The 25473-nt window shown below is 45.5% G+C and overlaps 1 protein-coding gene across 2 annotated transcripts in view; it reads left to right on the forward strand.

The window, feature by feature from the left end:
* C16H10orf90 (chromosome 16 C10orf90 homolog) overlaps positions 1 to 25473 on the forward strand; it is a 227644-nt gene that overhangs the window by 145915 nt on the left and 56256 nt on the right. The window contains exons 2-3 of one of the 2 annotated variants that reach the window (XM_067709070.1): positions 1917 to 2008; positions 10666 to 11788. In XM_067709070.1, coding sequence (XP_067565171.1) covers positions 1917 to 2008; positions 10666 to 11788 — 1215 coding nt within the window. The remainder of the gene's footprint in view (positions 1 to 1916; positions 2009 to 10665; positions 11789 to 25473) is intronic. The other variant, XM_067709069.1, reaches the window with a different exon arrangement.

A 25473-nucleotide genomic window follows, 5' to 3' on the forward strand; every position in this document is an offset into this window, starting at 1 on the left:
CCTGCTAGAGATGATTTCACTTCTCCACAGCTAATGCTTGTTGCGTGTTGTTATAATCTGGGCATTGTGCTACGGGCTAGCGATTTAGGTCACTTACCCTTTTTTAAGGAACTCTGTGAAGTAAGCACCACGATCTCCATTTCATAGCAAGGAACCAAGGGATGCTGAGTCACTTGCCCAGAGTCTCACAGGTAGCTAGAGACGCTGGGACTTTGTGGCCTGATTCCAGTGCGCACGGATGCCTTGGTCCTGCTCATTAACAGTCATAACCAGGGTCATTTATCGAGCATTAACCCCGCATCCCACCCCAGCCTGAGTACTTTACATACGTTACCCTTAGTGCCCAGATGGCAAGGCTGGGCAGGAGGTGTTATTATCTGCACTTTATGGATAAAGAAACTCAGAGAGGGTGAGCAACTCCCCTCCTGCAGGTAAGCCGAGCTGGGATGCAGACCCAGGCCGGTCTGGCCCCAGGCCTGTGCTGACTGTGGAGCTCTTAAACGTGGTGCCACAGGACCAGAGCCAGGAGGTTTCCGTCTTCATCAGCTTTATTGTCAGTTCATCATGATGTATCGACTCTGCACAGAAATCCATGACATCTTTCAGGTCTTATATTTGCGCTTCACGGGAAGTAATCTGTGCACATCATCTTGGATGACTGTCTCTGTCACTCAATAACAGGGATAGATGGAGACAAGCCACAAGTCGAGGTCGAGCTGACGGGGGTTCTTTTGTCACCCAAGGACAAGACGAGACATAGGCTTCGGACGGGTCCGTGGTAGCCCTTGAAATTGCCATGTCCTGACCCCTTTGCAAACTTGAAAAATACTATAGCGTATCATTTTCCCCATAAAATGCTTTAAATTCTATCTGAATTCTTTAATAAACCCTTCTCATGAGTTGATAAAGACAATATGCTAATTTAGAGAGGGGCTTTCTCAGATCTCTTCTTTCTCATCACCAGCACCACCCGCTGGGAAAGCATTCTTTGTAGTCTTTTGGAAAATCACTTTCCCCGGAATATCTGCATTTGTGGAAGTGACACTGTGACCCTGGGCTGTGGGGATGGGGCCACACAGACTCTCATCATTACCCCACCTTCTTGTGTTTGACTCACATTCCTGCAATAGCAGCGAGACGTCCTCATACCGCTGGTTTGCCTCACAGACTGCTTTGTTCCTCTACCCAGCTTTCCGCGAGGTGTGCGGGGCAGGCTGGCTGGATGAGGAAGTTCCGTAGAGCGATTCCGTAGACTCGTCCATTGTTTTCAAGCTGGTGGATGGTAGCCAGGACCAGAGCCCAGGTTCTACAGTTCTTGGCCCACTGCCTTGTGCTTTTGGATCTGATGATGTTCTCGGCTATCGCTGTGGCCGATATTTATGTGGAGGGTGGTCTGCGGGGTCTCATTTATCCTCACGGATATCATCACAAAATTATCCTCAGATATTCCAAAGCAGTTTCAATACCAGTGTCTGAGTCGCTCAAGACTCCTTCTAAAATGATTGTGTTAAGAGGTTGGATGAAAGTCGATCTTGCAAGTTCAGGCTTTCTTAACTCCAGGGCTGTTGGGAAATCCATAGAAGTGATCCTTCTGCTGGGTGTAAACTCAGGACATGGGCGAATGTGTGAGGGCTGAACTTGTTCAATTATTCCTGAGTCTGGGAACATAAACAATGGTATGGAAGAAGGAATCTTGCAGCCTGATAAACTAAGTAATAAGGAACTCAGAGCCTCCATGGAGGGGTGGAGTGAATGAGGGAAACAGACAAGGTTTTATCAAGGGTCAGAGTACACTGGATTCACTATTGGTTCATATAATACTTGAGTAGATGACATTAAATTTTATAGTAAAGTTATATACTCCATTTTATCCTTTCGTATACTAAAAACTAGCAATATTATCTCCCTTTGCCTAGGATTACGGGACAACCAGTACAGTCCCCTCGATCACTTTGCCCTTAGAAATCTCCAGTCTGATGTTCCAGAGAAGAAATCTGACTTCGCTGAGGTAACATATGTTTCTAACTTCTAGAGTGGCCAGCAAAACGCAGCTAATTGTAAAACATGGTCACCGGACTACTTGTTATGTGTTCGCATTTTATTTTGTTTAGTCAAAAAGGGAATCAACGCAGCAGAAAATCTCACCATCAATGACTAAGGCTTTACGTTAAAGTATGCAGTGTGTATTCAATCAGTCCTTTATAATCTTGACCTATAATTTGTAGATTTGCAGTATCAAAAGAGAGTATGGTGATTGAATCTCAATTTTAAACCAAAACTAATCTGCTGGAGAGAGAGGATGATGCCATTTGGCATTGTGAAGGTGGAGAAGAGGTAATTTGAAATCTAAGTTACCACAGGCCGTTATAACTGCAAAAAGTGTCAGTAGTCTCATTGGGGGAAGAAAATTAGAGATCATATTTACAAAATGAAATGTTTCTGATTCTAGACAATAAAAAACTCTGTACACAGTGGTAGTATTGACAATGTATCACATGCCAGGCTCTGTCTAACTGACTCATTTCGTCCTTCCCATGATCCTGGGAGGGAGGTACCATGGGCTCTCCATATCCACAGGTTCTTCATCTGCGGGTTCACTCAACTGCCGATTGAAATTATTTGGAAAAAAACTTCCAGAAAGTTCCGAAGAGCAAAACTTGAATTTGCCACACGCCAGCAACTATTTGCATAATATTTATATTGTATTTGGTGTTATGAGTAATTTAGAGATGATTTAAAGTATGCAAGAGGATGTGCATAAGTTATATGCAAACACTCTGCCATTTTATATAAAGGATTTGAGCATCCCTGGATCTTGGTATCTGAGGGGGTTCCTGGAACAAATCCCCCTTGGATACCGAGGGACAACTGTACTGTTATTGTACCTATTTTGCAGATGAGAAAATTAAAGCTTCAATAGCTCCAGTAGTTGACTTGACCCAAATCTCGCAGCTCACAAGCTGTCTGGCTCCAGAGCTTCTGTTCTCATCCTGCCCTAAAGGGCTGGCATAGACAAAGGCTCACTCCAGTGAACAGAACTGAAAACATGGACTTTCCTGCCTGAAAGAATTGTCTGAAGTGTTACCGTTTACAAGGCATCTCTTGTCTTTCACAAATGAAATTCTGCCTCCAACTTTTGTAATTATAAGAGAGGGTGGAATTGTAAGAATTGATCCTTCATAACATTAAAGTAGCGAGGGTATCTGTAAAAAATAATTTGCCCCCTAAATGCTTATCTTAGGTATTATCCTTTGATTTAGCTTTGCGTTTAAGAAAGTTCAACATTTTCTCAGAGACCCCAGGCCTGAAATCTCACATGATGGAGAAAAGACACTATTCTGGGACCTGAGACTTAGTCATCAATATTTAAAGCCATTTCTATGTGGAACACGGAGCTCCCTGTCTGAAGATGCAGAGATGGGTGGCACTAATTAATGTGTTCCCTGAGAACAGGAGCAGAAAGCCCAGGTTGCAGGGAGGGAATGAGTTGCAGGAGCCGTGGACCATCGAGAACCACCCCTGGCAGGAGATGCCCCGTTAAGAAGGGGAGGATAATGTGAAGGTCAACTGCTCCTTTTTTTTTTTTAAAGAAAGATACCATCTGAAGATCTTTCCCATCTGTTTTTCACATTGAGCTGGTAAAGCTCAGCATTTTCCTGTTGATGTTAAAATTAATCAGTTTGGTCATTAATGATATAGATCTCCGGGGCCATGTGGCTGGGTCTCTGTAACGCGCCCACGCACACATTCACATATTCACACTTGGTTATTATCTATGACTGAGTTAACGCCCAGAAACCATACCTTCTAAGCATCTGCTCTGTAGTGATCTGGCTCGTCTACTCTGATCAAAGCAGCAGTGTGACTTTCACATTTCCCTCCTAACTTTGAGCTTCTAAAGCTTGTCCCTGTGTGTTTGTTATAAGGGTGCTGTAAGATGATGAAACACTCCAGCCGGATGCCCTTCCTTTGTAACTGCCGTGAGTCTCTGCCTCTCCTCCAGAGCCTGCACAAGACTGATCGCTTTTCCTTTCAAATTCATCGAAGCCATAGAAGTGGTATTCAGCCACTTCTCCAGCCAAGTGATTACTTAAAAGGAATGAAATATGGGACAGAGTTTTCTTTCTTAAAAAACAATGTTTAAATTTTCCCTATAACAAAAATAATGGCAACTTCATACAGACACTTAGGAAAATACAGGAATATAGAAATAAGAAAATATGTATATATTTCTTTCCCTTATTTTTCCCATGCATTTTTAGACATAAGACTGTAATGTATATCAACATTTATAGCTTTCTTTTATTACATAACATCACTGGCAACTTCCCGTATCATTTAAATTCTTTGTAATCTTTATTTATTTTTCTTTTTCTTTTTTTTTTTTTTTTTTTTTTTTGCCGTACGCGGGCCTCTCACTGTTGTGGCCTCTCCTGTTGCGGAGCACAGGCTCCGGACGCGCAGGCTCAGCGGCCATGGCTCACGGGCCTAGTTGCTCCGCGGCATGTGGGATCTTCCTGGACCAGGGCACGAACCCATGTCCCCTGCATTGGCAGGCAGACTCTCAACCACTGCGCCACAAGGGAAGCCCTGTAATCTTTATTTTTAATTTCAACAGAATATGATGCAGTCACGCATGCCATGATTTACTTGCCCAGTCCCCTTTTAAAGTTCATTTAGATTCTTGCCAGGTTTTCACTGTAATACATTACACTGCATTGAATCCTTTGGATTCTAGTAAAGGTGTGGAAAGATAAAAGTTGCAGGATGGAGAGGGGGAAAATCTCCAATTTTTCTTTTTTTAAAAATTTTAATTTATTTGTAAATTTTTATTGGGATATAGTTGATTTACAATGTTGTATTAGTTTCAGGTGCACAGCAAAGTGAATCTGTTATCCATATACATATATCCACTCTTTTTTAGATTCTATTCCTATATAGGTCATTACAGAGTATTGAGTAGACTTCCCCGTATGATACAGTAGGTCCTTATTAGTTATCTATTTTATATGTATTAGTGTGTATGTGTCAATCCCCATCTTCCAATTTCCAATTTTTCCATTTTGTCTTAAAACCATCTTTCCCTATTGTTACATACCGGAGTGAACCCATACATTTGAAAACACTCTAACATTCAGGATGGAATACCACTATGTTGGCAGATTACCTAGTGATGATGATACTAGATCAACCAAGTGGGAGTAAGCATGCTTGCAGCTAATGCAAAGGTAACTTCAGTTTGTATCTGTGGAGAGACAGGACCAAAGGCTCCACTGGCAAATACAGTTGTACGCTGCAGAACAGCTATGGAAAAGGAAAGAACTGTCTCATGGAGAAAAATACAGGTTTCAAAGCTATAGATTGGATTCGGTGCTTATCCTTTAGAGAAATAAATTGCTACAGGAATGAAAGCATCCTAACTCCTGTGGTTCAGGATATGATTTCCCTGATCATCTGCTGTTTATCTCTCTCTCACTTCAATTTATGAAAGGGAGTCCTTCTTAGTAATATGCCTTAAAGCATAAATATAAAGTTAAAAACAGTCAATAAAATGAATAGAGCTATGAAAGCAGCTACCAGCACTACAAAATCATGCTTGAAACATTTAAAAGAAATCAATATCTTAAAGCAACATTTATGAAAGAGAGAGTGTACAAAGGTAGTGTTGTGTGGTGTTGGTCAGGACATGGATGGTTGACTACAAAAGCCAGACACAAACCCCAACTCTTTTCATCTGACCTCTCTCTGACCTTGAATGTTCTAAATACAAGATTATTTATCTAATCTTAAATAGAAGAGTATTTTCTTCCTTTCAAATCAAATCTTACATCAATTAATTTTATTTTAGATAAAAGACATCTTTTTTTCAAAGCCATGTTCAGTTATCAAAGGACAGATGGAGTGACACCTTGAAATAGCTTAATTGGGGAAGGTATTTGATATAAAAGATGTGCTTACTTTTTAAGAAAATTTGTCCTCTTTTAAAAGTAGTTGGTGGATAGGAATATCAAGTAGACCCTCTGCCTCATCTCTTTCTTGGTTTCCCAGCTCCAGAAGAAGGGCAGGACCCAAAGTGATGTCGTGTAGTCTGTTACGGACAGAATCGTGGCCCCTCAAATTTATGTGTTGGAGTCCTGACTCCAGAACTTCAGAATGCATATTTGGAGGCAGGGTCTTTAAAGAGGTGATTAAGGTTAAGTGAGGTAGTTAGGTAGGATGGGCCATAATCCAATACAACTGGCGTCCTTATAGGAAGAGATTAGGACATAGACACACGCAGAAGGAAGAAAATGTGAAGACCCAGGGAGAAGGCTCGGAGGGAACCAACCCTGCTGACACCTTGATCTTGGACTTCTATCCTCCAGAACTGTGAGAAAATAAAATTTCTGTTGTGTAAGCCACCCAGACCGTGGTACTCTGTTATAGCAGCCCTGGCAAACTGATACTGATTTTTAAGAGGTTAGACCTTATCTTTAGTTATTTAATAGATCTCAACGAGAAAATAAAATTTCGTAAATAGAACTTCCCATACAAGTGTATGATATAGATTGAAGGGCAAAGAGTGCAGTGTTTCCTTTTTAATTTCTCTCAGTTTATTGGTGGGGGCTTTTGTCAAAGCTGAGTCTAAACACCTGAAAAAACTCAGTAGAATTTAACCTAATAATCCCTGGCCTGGCAATCTGATGACCTGCTTGATGTTATGTCCGGTCTGTTAATTCCACGAGTCCAGGAAGTTCCCTCAGCACCCAGCACAGAGCCTGGCACATAGTAGGTGCTCAATAAATATTTGTCTGATGAGTGAATAAATAAATGGTTTGACCATGACTCTATGTTATGAATAACAGAATTTGCATCTAAAATACTTTCATTCTACATTCACATTCACAAAATTTCACTGTATTGGGTATGTAGTGGGTTATGCAACTCAAATAAACTCAAATGCATTCATTATAAACTCCTGTGAAATATGTATAATTTTGATATAAATACCCCCTCATTCCTCCATAGGTTTGCTTATATCAGATATCCACTGATTTCTGCTAACTCACAGGACAAGTCATACCCTGGAGTTACATAACATGTTCATATCCTGAGAGGTACTTTCACACCCATCATTGGTTTTGATTTCCACAACTTCCGTATGAGGTAGAGAAGGCAAACAGATATTTCTTTGGAACTGGGCTTCCTTCAGCATTGATCCCCCAGGAACGGTGTCACCCTGACATCCTGAGCAACGACGGAGCTTCAGCAATAAGTTCAGATTCACATCATTCATTATGTCTCTTCCCTTATCTGTTTGCGTTGGATGGGATCAAAGTCACAGTAGCACCTGCCAGCCCTAAGGTAATGAAATGGTGGTTGATTCTCTGCCCGTCCTTCTGGGCCTCTAGGACCTCCTACTGTAACGCCCACAGCCCCAGCACAGCCCCGAGGGCGTCTGTCCAGTGTGGGTGGCCCCAGGCTCCGGGTCGTGGCTCCCCGACTCAGCTCAGGTGTGCAGTAAGGTTGATGTAGCCCGAGTCAGCGCCCTGTCTGCCCTTGTTCCAGGCTGAGATGGCCTTAACTCGTTCCCAGACACACACCCCCTGTTTCTGACACTCATTGTTTATATCAAGGCCAAGGCCATGGGATCTTGAGCCTAAAGGGTGGGGTACCCTCTTAATGTTGGAGACCAGAGTACGAGGAAGCCTGGCGTCCCCAAAAGAATTACTGTTTGCTCCTTGCGGTATAGCTGTGGAATCCAAAGCCGCCTCCAAGGTCCTGTGGCCAGTCTGGGAGCCCCAGGCTCAGGAGGGACTCCAGGAGGTCCAGGTTCTGGCCCAGCATCCTTTCTGTCTTATCTGTGCAGAAGAATCACCTGGCAGATCCTTAAACATACGACTTCTGGGCCTTATGCCCCGAGATCCTGATTCACCTTAGGGCTTCAGAGGGGAGGGTTTAGAAATCTGCATAAAATGCTGACTTAAATCCTAGGTGTTTTCTATGCACGTGATCACTGGCCCAAACTTCGGGAAACAATGCTCTCTAAGACCAGTGCTGCCCAGTTTCCAAGATGGGTATTTGTTTTCAAAGACCAGTGTCAAAGGAGTTCCTTCTGGGTGTGACTACGCACTTTGCAGACTGCGCGGGAACAACTATCATCAGAACGGAATTTAACTAAAACGGGAGCGGTAGTGTTCAAGTCAAACAGCCTGGGGTTGGTACCAGGTGAACTTCAGTTTTCTTGTGGGTAAACAACAGCCATGGAACGTGCTAGGTGGAGGGTGGGGAGAGAGACAGAGGGGGAGGGGAGAGGGAGGTGCCTCAGGCATCCAGGTGGCTCTCAGCATTGCTGGCCTATGCAATCAACTGGAAGCTTTTAAAAGCCCCGATGCCTGGGGCCCCACCCCCAAGGATTCTAGTGTAATTGTTGGAGATGAGGCCTGCGCGTTGGGGTTTTTACAAGCTCGCGGGTGGCTCACGTGTGTAACCTGGGCTGAGAACCGCTGAAGAGGAGGCCCTGTCTTGAAAGAGGAGGTTTCAAGCAGAGCCCGGCTTACATTGGTCATCTGGAAAAAGGTAGCCATGGTGGGGTTTTTTGTTTTCTTTTCTTTTCTTTTTTTTTTTTTTTGCGGTACGCGGGCCACTCACCGCTGCGGCCCCTCCCGCTGCAGAGCACAGGCTCCGGACGCGCAGGCCCAGCGGCCATGGCTCACGGGCCCAGCCGCTCCGCGGCACGCGTTATCCTCCCGTACCGGGGCTCGAACCCGCGTCCCCTGCATCGGCAGGCGGACTCCCAACCACTGCGCCACCAGGGAAGCCCCAGCCATGGTGTTTTGACTTTTTAAAAAATGATTTTCAAAATGATGCTCCTATCCATTTCTTCTTCTTCTTCACCTATCTCTCGTCATCTTTTGAATTTGCAACTTACCACGTATCTTTATTATTTATTTTTATTTTATATTGGAGTATAGTTGATGTACAATGTTACCATGTATCTTTCAAATATAACAACGTGTCAGGTGATGAAGAATGCCAGGAAAGCAAGAAAACAAAGCACAAAACAGGAAGGACCAGCTGCCCCTCTTCCCCTGTCTAATAGTAAGGACCACTGAGTAACAGTAAGGACGCAGTGAGTAAGGACTGGTGGGCTAACATCACATGAGTGAGGGTCTTCCCATCAGAAGCCCAGCTGGAGGAGAGCATTCCCCTAGTTGAGTAAATGAATATTCATCCTGCTCTAAAGACAAGGCCACTGTGCTTTCTTATCCCATCTTAGGAAACGATAATAATCTGCTCTCATGAAACGCAGGCCCTCCCCCTTTTTGAAAAGACCGGCAGTCCCATGACTCTGTCAGCATTTCTCAAAGTGTGTTCCCTGGATCCCCTATAGCAGGGTCCCAGGGATGTTGGTTAAAATGCAGATGCCTGGACCCTACCCACAGACCTACAGAATCAAAGTCTCTGCAGCCTGAGGAACCTGCAAGTGTAACATCTCAGGTGCTTCTCAGATACCTTTGAGAACTGCTGCTTACGTGCCGAGCAGTTACGCCTTCGGGCTCCTGAGGTGAAGACTCTGCAGGCAGCGTGCGGTGAGCAGTTCCCAGGGTTCTTTTGGGTGCTGTGCGGCTCACGCGAGGGTTCATTTTAAGCACGTAGGTCAATGAGTGTCAACATAGAGGCTCAGGATCCTGCATTCGCCAGTGCTGGAGGCACTCAGGCTCCCGGGTCGCTTTCTGCGCTGCTTCGTGCACCCACGTAACGAAAACAAAATGAGGGCAGCCTTCCTCCTGGTCTCAGCCTGGTTAGATGCCTTATTAAAAATCACAGCACATTGTTTTGGACACACTAGTGATTTACTGTCAGGGCCATAGGATCTGCTGATTAGGAAGCAGGGTCTGTTGATTAGGAGGCATGCGACGCCTTGATCATTATACTGGACAAAAACTCCTGCTTATGCAACTGAGCATTGAAATGCAGGAACGTCGCATCTGTCTTGTTCCAAATCCCCACCCCCATCCCATTCTGTTATGAGATGGTCATCAGTGTGTTAGTCTGGGCAGTTGTCAAGCTTGGGCATTTGATTTCCATTGTTTTGAGTTCTGGACTTTGACCCCTGTGATGCCAAGCCTGAGTGAGTGACTGAATTCCAGTCTAGACCAGCAAAGGTGGAAGGTTGTGCTGGGGAGTTGGGGACTGAGGGTTGGGCGGGGCTCCTTGGAATCACAGTTACTGTTTGCATGGAGGAGCATGGACTCATCTCCCATGTACCTGTGCCCCCAAATCCCAGGCCTCCTCCAGAATCCTGTCTTCCCGCCTCTGTGAGGCTGTGAACCTGTATTCAGGTGCTCCTGGGCCTGGTGAAGGTGATTATCGAAATTTGGCGATCCCCATGGACACAAACACCGTTAAATAAACTAAGAACAGACGCCCAGCAGAGAAAAACTAATTCCCCAGTCAGAGGAATTTTCCCAGAATGTTTAATCATTTCACAAACAGATCTGGGTTTCCTGCCCTTCAGATGCTCAGAGGTGTTGGGTGTCAGGTGCGTGTTGAAAGGCCTGAGATGAGAAACACTTGAGTGTTAGGAACAAAGATCTCCAGCATCTTCCTGGCCCTTGAACGAGTTCCCTGCCTGCATTACAATGAACTGCTTGAATAATTGCCGTCTTTTTCCATTTGCAGGGGACTCTGGCATCTCAGAACACAAAAATGATTTCATCCATAGTCATTTCACAGCTGATTGATGAGAATAAATCAAAAGAAAATGGGGCCGAGTTGCCTGTGCCGTGTGCGTATCCCATGAAGCTATCGCTGGCTAATCGCAGCGGAGTCACTATTAACAGGGCCTTCGAGTTCCTTCCCGGTAGACTAGGAATTCAGACGCCGGCGGGGGAGCGAGGACCTGCGACAGAGCCGCTGCGCAAAGAGGAGAAGCCGTGCGGTGGCTCCCAGAAGGGATTTGCTTCCATCACCATCACGGCCAGGCGCGTGGGGCCCCCTGCCAGCACCCTGGTGTGGGAGGCTGTCGGGGACCCGCTCTGCATCAAGTGCAGGGCCCAGGATGCTCTGCTTGGGGACCCCTCTGCTCTGGCTGGTGGTGCCGATCCAAGTCGGCACCATGGACCTTTCACCTGTACAGAATTCTCCAGAAACAGCTCTGTGATGGGGCTGAAGGTCCCTGAAGCCCACGCACGGCTGTGTGAGGGACACGAGTACTGGATCACCAATGTGGACAGCAGGGAGGACCATTTTTCTCCAAGCACCCCACGGTCACAGGAGGGAAAGAGCCCGCTGGTGTTCAGCTCCTGTGTCCATCTCAGAGTGTCTCAGCCGTGTCCAAATTCCGTCTACTATCTGGACAGGTCCCTGTCTGTCCCCATTGAGCCACCTCGACTCGCTGGCCCTAAGATGCACAGATCCGTTCTGTCCCTCAACCTAAATTGCAGTTCACACAGACTGACACCAGATGGCGTAGATGGCACAGCTAACGGAGAGCCAATAAGCAGCGCCTTGAAGCTGGAGCTCACGGAGGGAAACCAGAACCTCCTAGGCCCTCGCTGGAACCTAGGTTTGCAAGAAAGTTTCTTGAAGGAAAACCCATCGTTGGGGCGGGTACATTTGGGGACCGCGGGAACCGGCATGTGTCCTTGGAGAGGCTCTCCTTCACTGGAAAATACAGCTGCGGGAAGTAACCAGGTCACTGTGAGAAAAGGGAAGGAGGACCACGCAGCTCGTTGTCACACCGGTGGTCATGGTCACGCCAAGCAACTGTCCATTCACATCCCGGGCTGGAGCTACACGGCAGGTGAGTGACACTCCCATCCTCCCCGCCGCCAAGTGCAGACCCCTCCCCACTTCAGGTAATTGGTGTGATTGCCAAGGTGCGTAGTGAGTGAGTTTCTTCTACGTGACTTATTCCAAGAAGCAGTTCTCAGTAATTGCTTCATCTGCTCCACTCAGAGTTGACCGCTGATAGCTCCATGTTGATGTCTGGTTTGGATAGATTTTCTTAGATAATGCTTTTGTAGATCGTGAAAGGCCTTCCCTCAAACTTTTGTTTCCATCAGTAGCTCCAGACCATATATAATGAGTAGGGGACTCTACCCCAAGTGAAGTTCATTTAGGCCCTTGTCATTCCAAAACAGGATGAGAAGAGCCAGGGGCCGTCCACTCCCAGATGTTTTGTCCCTCTGGTATGAACGTCTGCACATCTGGAAGTCTCCAGAGTTCTGCACTTTTAACTTTTCAATCGGGTAGTTGATGCTGATGGGTTGGCCTTAGAAACCTAGACCACAAAGCTCAATAATGGAGTGTTTGTGTGTGAGAGTGTGTATAGTAATTATGGGACATCTTCAAAAAGAGGCAAACCTGGGACTCTCCACACCAAACAGCAGAAGCGGTAGTTTTCTGATTCTTGAATTGTGTTTTCTGGGGCAACTCGGCTGGGATTTGATACCTTTCCGCCACGGCCAGGGCCAGGCAGAATTCCCAAGGTCAGCTGTCCTGGGCACCCTTTACCTTTCTTGGGAGATCGGGGGTAGAGGGGGGAACAGGCCTTAGCCAGAGGCCAGACTTCTCTCCTTCCCCGTGTACACTTCCGCAAGAGATTCTGGGTTACGAATCAGTGACTTTCCACTTGGGGGAAATATTCAAATATAATAGTGGCAAAATTGAAAATGTGGCATATGCATAATAATTTTACAGCGCAATTTTTGTCCATTAAAAGCTTTATTAATTAATAAAAATGACTGTAAAACATTTTAAAGCTGTCATGTGCATAGAAATGTTAAATGATGCAATGAATTTTAACAAGTGTATATATATTGAATGCTCAGAGATTTTTAAGGCAATTTGACACGGCTTTCAGACTGATTAGGCTGTTGAATGCGTCTGAGTCTGGCAGACTTATTGCAAGAGGGGAAACATAAGCAGCCGTCAGTGTTGCAAAGCTGGGCTTCACTCTGGGTTTTAAAGACATTTCTCAAGCCAACCGTTTCTTCTTCCTCGTTGATGAAGAGTCTGGAACTATACAACCTACACTGTTGTATGCTCCCCCATTGAAGCATACCCTAGTCTTTGTGCTATGAAATGGTAACTTGGATTTATAGCACTTTCACCAAAGGAGCCTTAAAAGTCACCAGCGCCAGATCTCAAACATTCATCTCAGAGGAGGGGAGCGGACGAGCAGAGAAAATCCCTGCGTCTTATTTTTGGCTTTGGTGCAGACAAGATTTTTGATTGTGACTTTGTGAGATGACTACTCCTATAATTGATTTTCTTAGGCAAAGAGTGCACGTTAATTTTTACTTCCCATGGGCCGACTTCCCCCAGAATAGGTCTGATCCCAAAGATTCATCTGTGGAGCATTTGAGTGGCCCTAAAGCACGTGACCTCATTCTACCATTTGAGGAAGGAGATATGTATGGCGGCCAGGTCACCTTTCTTAGAGCTGCTGATCTATTATTTTCCAGCACGTGGAACGTGGACATGCCACACTAACTCTGATTCTGTTTCCTCATCTGGGTAACTAGAGAAGGGGTTGGATTTGGTGTTCAATTTTTCAAGCTTAAGTTCCCCTTAAGCTTGAAAAAATTTCTGCTCTATTTTTCTGAGATGAAATCTATAAGGAAAAGAGGTTCCAGGTGACTCTGGGTCATGAAGTTCAAAGCTATACAACCTTGGGCTCACTGTTTAGGACACACGTGTCCATGTGTACAAATGCACACTCACACACACACACACACGCACGCATGCACACACACATCCCTGTACGGTTGTGCTCTCTCATTTAGAAACTAATTTGCGATGGAATGCATTTCTTCCCGGGTGATAAGAAAGCACTTCTTGTCCATGCTGTAGAATTCTTGCCTGAAATTTATAAGCACAACTCACAGATTCTAAGTACCACAGTCTGTCCTAGTATAATCTACACAAAGCTTCAAGGGTGAGCTCTCTGACCTTCAGTCTTGACAAAGCTTTTAAACCTTAATGCGAGTGCTTTTCGACAGTGGCGATGCTCATTAAAACTCCAATGAACTGTTTGTATTTTCTCGTCTGAAACTGGAATCTTGTCTGAGACATTCTTGACAGCCTCCTGTGGCTACATGTGCTGTTAGTGGTCATCACACTTTATAGTTCCTGAATCTGATTCTTTGTATCTGAAAGATTCCAAAATGCAGAATGAGCGGTATCCTTGCTAGCCAACTTACATTCAGCTGCGAGGTAGGTGCAGCCTGGGAGACTCTACAAATGGAGGCAAAGCAATTTTAGCTCTAGTCGTTGGGTCCTCAGGCAGACAGTCCTATAAATTGTGTTGTTGAATGAGCCTCCAGGACACGCACCCAGAAAGATTGCTAAGATTAGGGAAAACGGGATGCCATCGAATGCTTTGTGCAGCGCAGACTGGCCGTGTCTGCTGGGAAGTAACATTTTTAACAGACCCAGGGGTACCTGTTCTCTTTTCAGAGGCTGAGGGCTTGTGAATTGGTTCCCTCTTTGTTCCTTTCCTTGGTCCTTGTAAGTTTGTTACTTACATCTCCACTGTTAGAAGCATCCTGCTAGCACCTGCTAGATGGACATTGTACAAATCCCTGCGTCTGTTGTGAGGAAGAATGTCACCATCACCACCACCACCACCATCATCATCATCCTATCAATACCCACAACATTTACTGTGGGAATCCTAGATGCCGAGCCCTGGGCTACTTCCACTGTATTTATTACTTTGAATCACTCAAATCATTCTGTAAAGAGAACGCCATTATTCCTATTTTGCAGACAAGACAAACGGGGCTTGAAGATTAAATAACTTGCCAAGGCCGCCTGGCCATGGAGTGCCAGAGCTGAGAACAGTCGTGTGTGTTTGGCTCGCACTGTGCCACCCTCAGTGACAGCCCAAAGTAGAGCAGGTAGGATGGTGGGGACTCTCTCAGCGGTGGGCCCCATCTCCACTATCACCGTCAAAGGTGATGTTCAGAGACTGCTCACGGGCATATAAATAATATCAGCACTTGGTGCCCAGGTACCGTGGGTAAAATCTATTAGGAGAGTAAGCTACACAGTTAATTTCTAACTAAATGTAACAAGCCGTGCCATTTGAGAGTTAAAACGTATTGGCTCAGAAATCCCTCCCAGCCTGAAATCTGTTCTCCTGGTGTTCCATGGGATGTACAGTGTTGATCTGAACGTTTCTCTCCTCACTGGGTGTTCCATGCCTAAACCAGTATTTTTTTTTTAAATAAATTTATTTATTTATTTTTGGCTGCGTTGGGTCTTCGTTGCTGCACAGGCCTTCTCTAGTTGCGGTGAGCGGTGGCTTCTCTTTGTTGCGGAGCACGGGCTCTGGGCATGCAGGCTTCAATAGTTGAGGCACATGGCCTCAGTAGTTGTGGATTGTGGACTCTAGAGTGCAGGCTCAGTAGTTGTGGCGCATGGCCTTAGTTGCTCCGTGGCATGTGGGATCTTCCCGGACGAGGGCTCGAATCAGTGTCCCCTGCATTGGCAGGCGGATTCTTAACCACTGCATCACCAGGGAAGTCCTGCTAAACCAGTATTGACTTCGATACGTTACTTACTGCCAGTTTCATTTCCTATTTGTGGCCAAGATCTGAAGCTTTCCCCTGTTCCTAAGACAACCAAGTAGATAGAGCAAAACCACCTGATTTTGTTAGATGCTTTTGGAGAAGACACTGCTGAATGCACTGTTTGCCCACATCTGCCCCAGACACCAATGTTCTATGTGGACCCTCTGTCTTAGAATTGCTCTGGTGGCGTTGGTCTGGGAAGACCCCAGTGGAGTTTAGTATCGCTAGTGGCCAAAGACGGGAATGACTGGAGAGGAAGATATCTCTGCCAGTTCACGGAAGGAATGCCGTGTTTACTAGTGTTCTGACGCGATAATCTAGCACATTAGTAGTGAGTGAGGTTTCGTTCGTGAAGAAAGCACGTACACCGCTCAAGGGAAGCCTACGGGACGCTGCACGTACACAGGCGAAGTCTACCAGAGAAGCGGGCGCTACACTCAGTTCCCCAAGCCCGTGAAGACTTCCTGCTAGAGATGCCAGAAGACATTTGAGGAGGAACCCTTGTTTTACAGCTGTGCTTTTTCTTTAATGATTAAGAACTGGGGTTGGCAAACTTTTTTTTTTGGAAAGGGCCAGGTAGCAATTAAGTTAGGCTTTGCAGGCCGTGTGGTCTGTCTAGCAGCTACTCAGCTCTGCCATTATAGAAGGAAAGCAGCCAAAGACAATGCATAAGTAAATGAACATGGCTCTATTCCAATAAAACTTTATTTACAAAACAGGCAGTGGGCTGTAATTTACCTGCTCCTTGTTGTCTATCCTCCAAGGCAAAGTTTACCCTGTTTGCCTATGTTCCACGTTGGAGTCTCTGGAAGTCCAGCTCTGAGGTGGAGATGAATGGGCATTTATTGTGCAGATGAATGGGCATTTAATGGGCATCTGTTATGCAGTGGGAATGGCACTTGTGGATGGGAAGGGAGGTAGGTATGGGCAGAGAACATGAGTGTTCTGTGATGCAGTCATAATGAAGGGCTTAGAGGGTTCTGAATTTAGGGTGGCCCTTCAGAGTTATTCTGATTGGGGGTGAGGAGGCTGGGCCTTTATAACCCTAGGAAGGGGATCTAAAGGGTGAGCCTTCCGGTTGCCAGAGTTGGGCTGGACTTCTGAGGACCGTCTTCCTGCAGGACTTCAAGCAACTGGGGGCAGGGTGGGGGGGCGGCTACCTCCTTTATTCCCAAGGGGGATCTGCGTGCATCACAGCTCTTCTGCCGTTTAATCTACTCTCTCCACTCTGTGGCCTCAGAGATCTCTAAAACAAGTCAAGGATCTTGCAAGGCTGAACCTGGGGTAGTGGGGTGTGGACCTTAGCGCCTGTGTGCAGAGAATTCTGCTCTCCCACCCCGGGTGATTTTCGGGTTGGTTTGTTGGTGTTTTAACAGGCACTCCACACATCTAAGCTCTTTGGATTCCTCTGGCTTGTGCACTCTTCGCTGCCCCACTCCCCAAAGGCACCCGTTTCTCTTTCTGCCCTCTCCGCCTTCGCACTGCTGTTCCCTTTGCCTAGGAAAGCCCCCTTCTCTCTTCAGCAGGTGCTGATTCTTCTGAAGCCTTTGATGTTTTCTTGGCCTTCTGGGAAGGCTCTCACACTTCCTGACTGGTCCTACCCTTGATGTTTAATCATTCACTCAACAAATGTCTACTGAGCAGTGGCGCAGGAGCAGTGACTTGGAACAGGCTGGCAGTGGTGCTGAGAAGCGGTCAGACTGGAGGGTAAAACCCGCCTGGTTGCCAATGATCATATGGGTTGGCAGCGCCCGTGGTGACCATAAGTGCCCGCAGGGTATATCTAACCCTCTGCAGGTTCCTGAGGCCACTCGCCTCGCAGTGATTCCCAACCAGAGGGGGACGTTTCCATCCCCTGCCAGTGCCTGGCCAGCACTCACACCAGGACTGCGTGCTCTTCTGCTGTGGGGGAGGTTTTGAGGACGAGGCGAACGATCTCAGGACGGTGCCTTCTTATTGGGAGTTTGTTAACAAGAGAATTGGGCAGAATGAGTGTGTGTGTTTTGTTTTATCATTAATAGCAAGAGAGGCTAGGGAGTGTTAGAATCAGCTGACAAATGGACAGTGAAACGGGACCCCTGGCATGCAGCAACAGCTGGAGCAGGGATGAGCAAACCTCAGCCCAGGGATTTACCGCCTGTTCTTGTAAATCCAGCTTCATCGGGACACAGCCGTGCTCGTTCATCCACACGCTGTTCTGTGGCTGCTTTTGCGCTGCGCAGCGAGTTGAGGGGTTGGGACAGAGACCATGTGACCCACAAAGCCTGCAGTATTTACTACCTGAGCCTTTACAGGACAGGTGTGCCAGCCCTGCTCAAGGGCGAGCTCCGGGTGACTTTGGGCAGGTCTCTTCCCCCCATGGTCTCCACTTCTTCCTCTGTGGAACGAGAGATGTAAACCAGATTCTCCCTTGAACTCTCCTCTCATAGTCCATTAGTGTACTCACTTTTCTGCCTCTGGTTTTCTGTCACAATGGCTGTTTAGACAAGTCCAATTTTCAGGTAGGAGAGATGCTCAGAGTCTAGGGGCAAAGCTCTCTCCCCCTCGACCCCCATCACACTGTTTACTCTGGGTTCTCCTCTGCCTTTTCTCACCACTCCCTTCCTGGCTTCCTCTGATTCTTTCTTCCCCCTCCCCAGATGCAGGTGCTCACTAAGGTTCATCCTTGGCACGTGGCTCTCCTGCCTCTTTTCATGTCAGCAGAAAGATCAGGCCTTTCTGCGTCATCCACCATCCTCAGTAAGTGGTTGGGGCATGTGTCAACCCTGGAACCTCCTGCTTGTGTCAGACCAGAGTCCCATCTAGAGAGCCTTCCCTCACTCACGTGACATTCATTGTGGCAGCCATGGTTACCAGACCCTGGGTGAGCCTTTGGTTCCACGGAGCTGAAACGAAACCCAAGTGTGTTCTCCCCGCCATGCAGGTTACAGTCTGGTGGGGACACGGACATCCAACTGAGACCCCTAAAAACGTATGTCATTACAGATCGTGCTCAGTGCTCTAAGGGTCGGAGACGACCGTGAGAGAGCTTAACAAGGGAGGCTTCATTTAGAAGAGGGAGTTTGTCAAGAAAATATTTCTGAGGGAAGAACTTTTATTTTATTTTTAAAATTTTCATTGCAGTATAGTTGATTTACAATGTTGTGTTTCTGGCGTACAGCAAAGTGATTCAGTTATATTAATACATATATTCATGCTTTTTCAGATTCTTTTCCTGTATGGGTTATTACAAAATATTGAGTAGAGTTCCCTGTGCTGTACAACTGGTCCTTGTTGGTTATCTAGTTTATATGTAGGAGTGTGTGTATGTGATTCTCAAAGCATAGAAGTACAGGGACCAGCCTGTGTCAAGGTTTTGAGGCAGAGATGAGCTTGGCATTTTGGAGGAGCTGAGAAGGCCAGTGTGGCTGCAACATAGCAAGTAGTGCCATGGGGCTGAAGCTCGAAGCTGGAGAGATGAGCTCGGGACACGGTTTGCGTTGGGGCTTTGAGACCAGAATAAGGATTTACAGTTTTCTCCTAACAGCAGTGAGATGCTATGATATAGTGTACGCTTTAAGAAGATCACTCTTACTCATTGGAAGGTGAGGGATGGAAAGGGGGGAGATTATTGCCATGGGGTAGATGAGAACCATATTGGAGGCTTGAGAGGAGGGAAAAAGAGCCTGATGGTGGAATTCACAAGTCTTGAGTGTCAGCGAGGTCATGGGGGAAGTGGGGGGACGGCAAGGTTGACATCTGACCTTCCGGCTTGGGCACTGGGAGATTGGGGGGCTTCTAAAAAAGACTTCGTGTTTTTAGAGCAGTTTTAGGTTCGCAGCAAAGTTGAGGGGAAGGTGTAGAGGTTTCCCATATACCCCACCTGCACACGTTTACAGCCTCTCCTGCTATCAGCATCCCCACCAGAGTGGCGTATTTGTTACAACTGATGAACCTACACTGACACATCATTATCACCCAAAGTCCATAGTTTTCATTAGGGCTCACTCTTGGTGTTGTACCTTCTATGGGTTTAGGAAAATGTATAATGACACGTATCCACAATGACAGTATCACATAGAGTCTCTCGCTGCCTAAAAATCCCCTGTGCTCCCTCTGTTCGTCCCTCCCCACCCAAACCCTGGCAACCACTGATCCGTTCACTGACTCCATAATTTCACCTTTTCCAGAATGTCATATACTTGGAATCATACAATATGTAGACTTTTCAAACGCTTTTTTCACTTACTACTATGCATTTAAATTTAAATTTCACTTACTAATATGCATTTAAATTTCTTGCATGTCTTTCCATTGTGTACCAGCTCATTTCAAGCACTGAATAATATTCCATTGTCTGGATGTACCACATTTTATTAATCCATTGACCTAAACGAGGATGTCTGGATTGCTTCCAAGTTTTGGCAAGTGTCAATAAAGCTGCTATAAACATCCATGTGCAGTTTTTTGTGTGGACATAAGTTTTCAGCTCCTTTGGGTAAATACCAAGGAATGTGATTGCTGGATCATAAGGTAAGAGTACGTTTGGTTTAGTAAGAACCTGACAAACTGTCTTCCAGAGTGGCTGCACCATTCTGCATTCCCACCAGCAGTGAATGAGAGTTCCTGTTGCTCCACATCCTTGCCAGCATTTGGTAGTGTCCGCGTTCTGGAGTTTGGCTAGTCTAATAGTTCCGTAGTGTACCTTGTTGTTTTAACTTGCATTTCCCTGATGACATATGGTGAGAAGCATCTTTTCATTTGCTTACTTGCCATCTGTATGTCTTCTTTGGTGGGATATCTGTCAAGGGCTTTGGTCTATTTTTTATTTGAGTTACTTATTTTCTTACTGTTGAATTTTAAGAGTTCTTCATATATTGTGAATAACAGGGGAGAAGGTTTATATCCAGGTGGGGAAGATGTGAGGAGGGGTGGAGAAGATCCCAGGTGTCATGAGGACAGGTTATGTTTGAAGCGTCAATGGGACAAGCAGGTGCAGATGGCAAGCTGGGAGTTGGACCCATGAATCTGGAGCCCCAAACAAAGCTCTAGGATAGAGTTATGGTTTGGGGAATGTTATTCCTAGAGCTGGTGTTTCATGCCACGGAAGTATTTGAGAACACCTAGGAAATGAGAAGGACAGGAAGCGACAAGGGTCTGGGAATGCTGGCATTTAGAGGTCCGGCAGGAGCAACTGTGTTTCAACTCAATACCAGTGCTGCAACCACCACGGCCCCTGCTCTCGTTCCTAACGTTTTACTGTGTGTCCTGCGCTGTTCCATATACTCCATGGGTTTTAATTCATTTACTCCTCCCTAAAAGTCCATAGCAAATGTACCGTTATTTACGTTCGTCTTCCAGGCATACACAGCTAGTTGGGTGGGGGTGGGGCAGACCCCAGGCTCACGCATCTGGCTGTGTTCCGCGGCCTTCCAATGGTACCTCCCAGGCCACTGTTGTCACTTTTCTGCTCAGCTTTTCTCCTGCTCTTAGTAACGGTTCCCTTACCTCCTGGATCCCAGGCTCCCAAGTTGGAGTCATCTTTGAACGCTTCCTTCCTCTCCCTTGCTGCCTCATCAGATCATTGGCAAGGTGGAAAGTCTCTCATGCCCATCCCTTCTTTCCCATGTCTACAGCCTCTGTCCTCACTCAAGCCTTTATTATCTTCATGAAATTTCAATGCCCAAGTAGATTTATTTTCCTGACTATAAAATTAATACATTATAGGCAACCGAGAACGACAAAAAAACAAAATAAAAAGTTCAGTCCCTTTCAATAATCACGGTTTATATTTTGGTATATTTTCTTCCATTCCCTTTCTATGCATGTCTATGTTCTTACAAGTAGCTGAGATCCTGCTGCACATGTAAGTTCCCTCTGGGTCTCTGCCACTTAGTGCCATATCATAAGTTTTTCCTGATATTAACAGTACTTTACAGAGGTAACTTTTGTTGACTATGAAATGGTGTGTTTTATGGATGTATTGTAGTTTAACTGTTTCTTCATTGTTGGTCCTTAAAGTAGTTATTTGTTTTTCACTTTTTGGAATCATATCAATGTGAACACTGGGCATAGGAGGCTTTTCTGTATACTGGATTATTTCCTTCTGAAAAAACAAAAACCCTTGAAATGGAATGTAGCGAAAATGGAATGTATCTAAATCAGAAAGCATCAGCCTTTTTAAAGTTCTTGACACACATGCCAAATTGGACTTCAGGAGAAATCTAGGTGAAGGGCCTTTCTGTATGTGCTTGGCCAAGATTAGGTATTAGTGTGTAAATGTTCCCAAATTTCCGGATGAAAAACACTGCTCTGTTGCAGTTTGAGCTGGCATCTCTTTGGTTGCTAGTAGAAAGGAACATTTTGCCTCATGGTTCCTGCCCCTCACCTTGACCTTGGCCCCCTCGCCCCAGTGTTGCCTTCCCTCTCTAGGTCTTGGCAGGATCGACATTTGGAGCCAGACGATTCTCTGTGTGAGGGCTCTCTCTGCACCATAGGATGTTTAACAGCATCCCTAGCCTCTGCCCATGAGATGCCAATAGCCCTCCCTCCCAGTTGTGACAAACACCGACCTCTCCAGACATTATCCGGATCGGGGGAGAGATGACAAAATCATCTTGGTTGAGAACCACTGGCCTGCACTGTGCCCTAACCTCCCTATAGCCCACTGTTACTGTGGACCACCTGCTTGGCAATTCTCATCACTCACCAGACTGTGACGTACGTAGCCTCAGTGCATCTTCCCAGTTCCATCTCTCAAGCACTTGACTCCCAAGAATATTATTGCCTTTCAATGTGACATACTTGCCATGTCATGGGGGGCATTTTTCTTCTTCTAGACTGCACTGACCTGGAGGTCAGAATCCAAGTCTGAGGCAATGGCAATGAGCTCTCCATGCCCGGCAGTGAGCCATGGAGCACAGCACACTTGCTCAGGACCTGGGTGCTGGGCAGAGGACAGGTCATTCTGATGACCCAACAAAGCCTTGCTGATGTCAGGTCACTTAAAAGGTCACTCCCTTTCCTTCTTCAAACCACCTCTCCCCATGGTCATATCCAAAACCTCTCTGGCCAGGAAAGGGTGGGGAGCCACGTCCAGAGGTAGGTTGTGAAAAGTAAAGTGAAGTCTATAGCACCCCCACTTCTTTTTAAAATGGAGGGAAGAAAGTCTCAAAATATTGTTTCTCTCCAAGAACTTAGTAAGAATAATCAAGTTTTGTCAAGGAAGAATTTTATTATCCTGCAGATGGTCAAATTTAATGTAAAAGACAGAAAATGCATGAACAATGTTACAAAAATATTTTGAAGGGTTTTTTTGGGAGGGGAGATTTTTTTTCTAGTCACTAGTTTTCCATGTTAGGTTGGAGCCACATGAAGGCATTACTGTGGATGAAGTACCACAGTTCACATAAGGGGCATTCTAGCGATCCTGCACTGTTCATGGCTGTTATCAGAGAGTGTGAAAAGGTGTTCTTAACCAGGGGAGGGCGTCAGACACATTAGGGATGCTTTTTCAAACTGTCTCTGTTAGACCCTATTCTGGAATCTGAGTCAGTGCCTCCCTGCTTAAAAGCTCTGTTCTGGAGAGTGTAAGGAAGGGAAAATAATTTTCCCTCCACCCTTCCAGGTTCTCTCTGGGGCACCTATAACAAAAGACAGATTAGCAAGAGAAAAACAAAGAGAAGTTTATTAACATGTATCCCTCATATGTACATGGGAGATAATCAGGAGAAAGTGAGTAACTCAGAGCAGTGGTTTAGAGCTCTGGCTTATATAGCATCTTCAACAAAGAACAGTAGTTTTGTGGAGAAGTGAAAAGACAAAGGAGAGCAGTTTTAGGCTTTCAAGGTTGTCAAAGTGGGAGGGTAGATATATGGGAGGAAACTAATGGTAGATAAAGCCTAGTTAGTAAAGTTTGTTATGTTGATTCCTCTGGTGTCATCTTCCTCAGTTGCCTTCAGCTCAAAATAATCCTTACGCCAAGTGGCATATTTTGGGGGTGGCATGTTCTGCTACTCTTCAAGGATAGCTCTTCCCTGCAGGTCAGCATGTCCTCTTTACTGTGCATCCTAATTCTCGCTACTTAGGGGTAATGGTCAGGCTGTTCAAAGTTGAAGTCACCAAGAGGTCCTGAGGGCAGGAGCACAGCACAGGTATTCTCTCTGCAGGGAACACAGCCTTTGTCACGCCACTTGCGGTTAGAACCTGCTCCCCCAATTGCCTGCTCTTTCCCACTCTGATTTTTGTGACAAGTGCCCCGAAGGAACACTCAAACACATAGTCTAGGTGAGGAGTGTATAAATTGGCCCAGTAGGTGGTGGTTGTCTGTAGAATCAGAAGTTAAAGACAAACGCTACCCAAATTCAGATTTTTAAAAATCAGTTTCTCAATTAGTTGAAGCATTTGCATACAAGGACTGCGCCATTTTGGTCTTCTGTAGAACTACCCTTGTTTTCATTGTGTTTTGGTCTTGTGTCGTAAGCCTACATTAAGGATGGGGTCATTCGTATTATACAGACCATTGACCTGGGCCCCACAGGGACAAAAATCTCCACTCTCCCTCTTCGAGAGTTGTGCATCTCCTGAGCAACTCTGAGTTTTAACCTCTCAGAGCATTTAACCCTTGCAGCTCCTAATGTTTCTCCTTCTACATTATCTGTTAGACAATTCAGAGACAACTTTGGGGCCCACCTCTTGGAAATACGCAGAATGTTATGGTGATATTTGGTGCTCTGGCCTTGTCTTGTCTTTCCCATGTATAAATTTATAAGTTGGCTGAAATGAAGGGAAAAAGTATAGAGTTTTACTTAAAATCTGCTCCCTCCTTGGGCAGGGGGCTGAAGTGAAGGGCCAGCCTTGCGGTTGAATGAGGTGATATGGAATCTCTGGTGTCTATTCAGCAGAAAAATGGCTCTGGTGTTTTAAGAAGATAGAGGCTTATCCATTTTTGAGTATAGGTGGACATTATTTAGGTGATTCTGTTCAGATGGCCTATGTAGATAGTGAACAAATGACTTTGAGGTCCTGTGGCATCCTGTCTTGCGCCCTTACAAATACACGTGTGTGTGCAAGACCAAGTGACCCACTTCAGTTCAGAAACGGTAGCAAAGGAGCTGTGAAGAATGGAGCATCAGAGCCCAGGCAGCAGACTTTGGGGGGGGGGTCCATAAAACGCACTGAACATCACAGTGTTGTGCATTTGGGAGACAGAGCTGAGGGAGACATCGGGGAGAATTTGTGATGATGTGATTGGTTGTCGCAAAGCTTGTCGTGATTCTCTCCACCCCAAGGTCTACCTTGGCTGTTGGCACTGCCGGTTGCACTGTGTGGTTTCTCTCCACGTCTAAAATCATACATGAAGATGCTCCTTAGAATAGGGAGTAAATGTAATCAGTTTCTTCTTCAATTCCATTGCTTTTGTAATGTTTTTTCCCTCTCTTATTGGAAAAGTAAAACACGTGCATTGTAAAAATTAAAATGTAGATAAGCAAAAAGAGGAAAGTTAAAACCAACCATAATCCTACTGTCCACAGATAACATCACTGTTAATGTTTCAGGGCATCTTCCCAAGTAGATTCCTTGGATCCTCTCATGTATGAAACACAATTTTATTTTTTAATTTCTCTTTCCTTCTCTTAACAAACAGAGGATCATGTAAAAGCATCATTAGAGGTTGCTTTTTCTTAACAGTAGATTGTCAAGTTCCTGTCATGTCCTACATATTCGCCTATTAATCATTTAACAGCTCTATAGGCTTCTGTTATAAAGATTTACCTAAGCTATGTTTTGAAAATCTTGTTAAATAGATTGTTTCCATTTTTGCATTTTTATAACAACGTGTTGATAAACGTCCTCATAGAGAAATCTCTGTGGGCATTTCATGTGATTTATTTAAGCCACATGCCTAGAATTTCTGGGTCAAAGGAGA

This window comes from Pseudorca crassidens, chromosome 16, assembly GCF_039906515.1.
Source record: "Pseudorca crassidens isolate mPseCra1 chromosome 16, mPseCra1.hap1, whole genome shotgun sequence".
NCBI lineage: Eukaryota > Metazoa > Chordata > Mammalia > Artiodactyla > Delphinidae > Pseudorca > Pseudorca crassidens.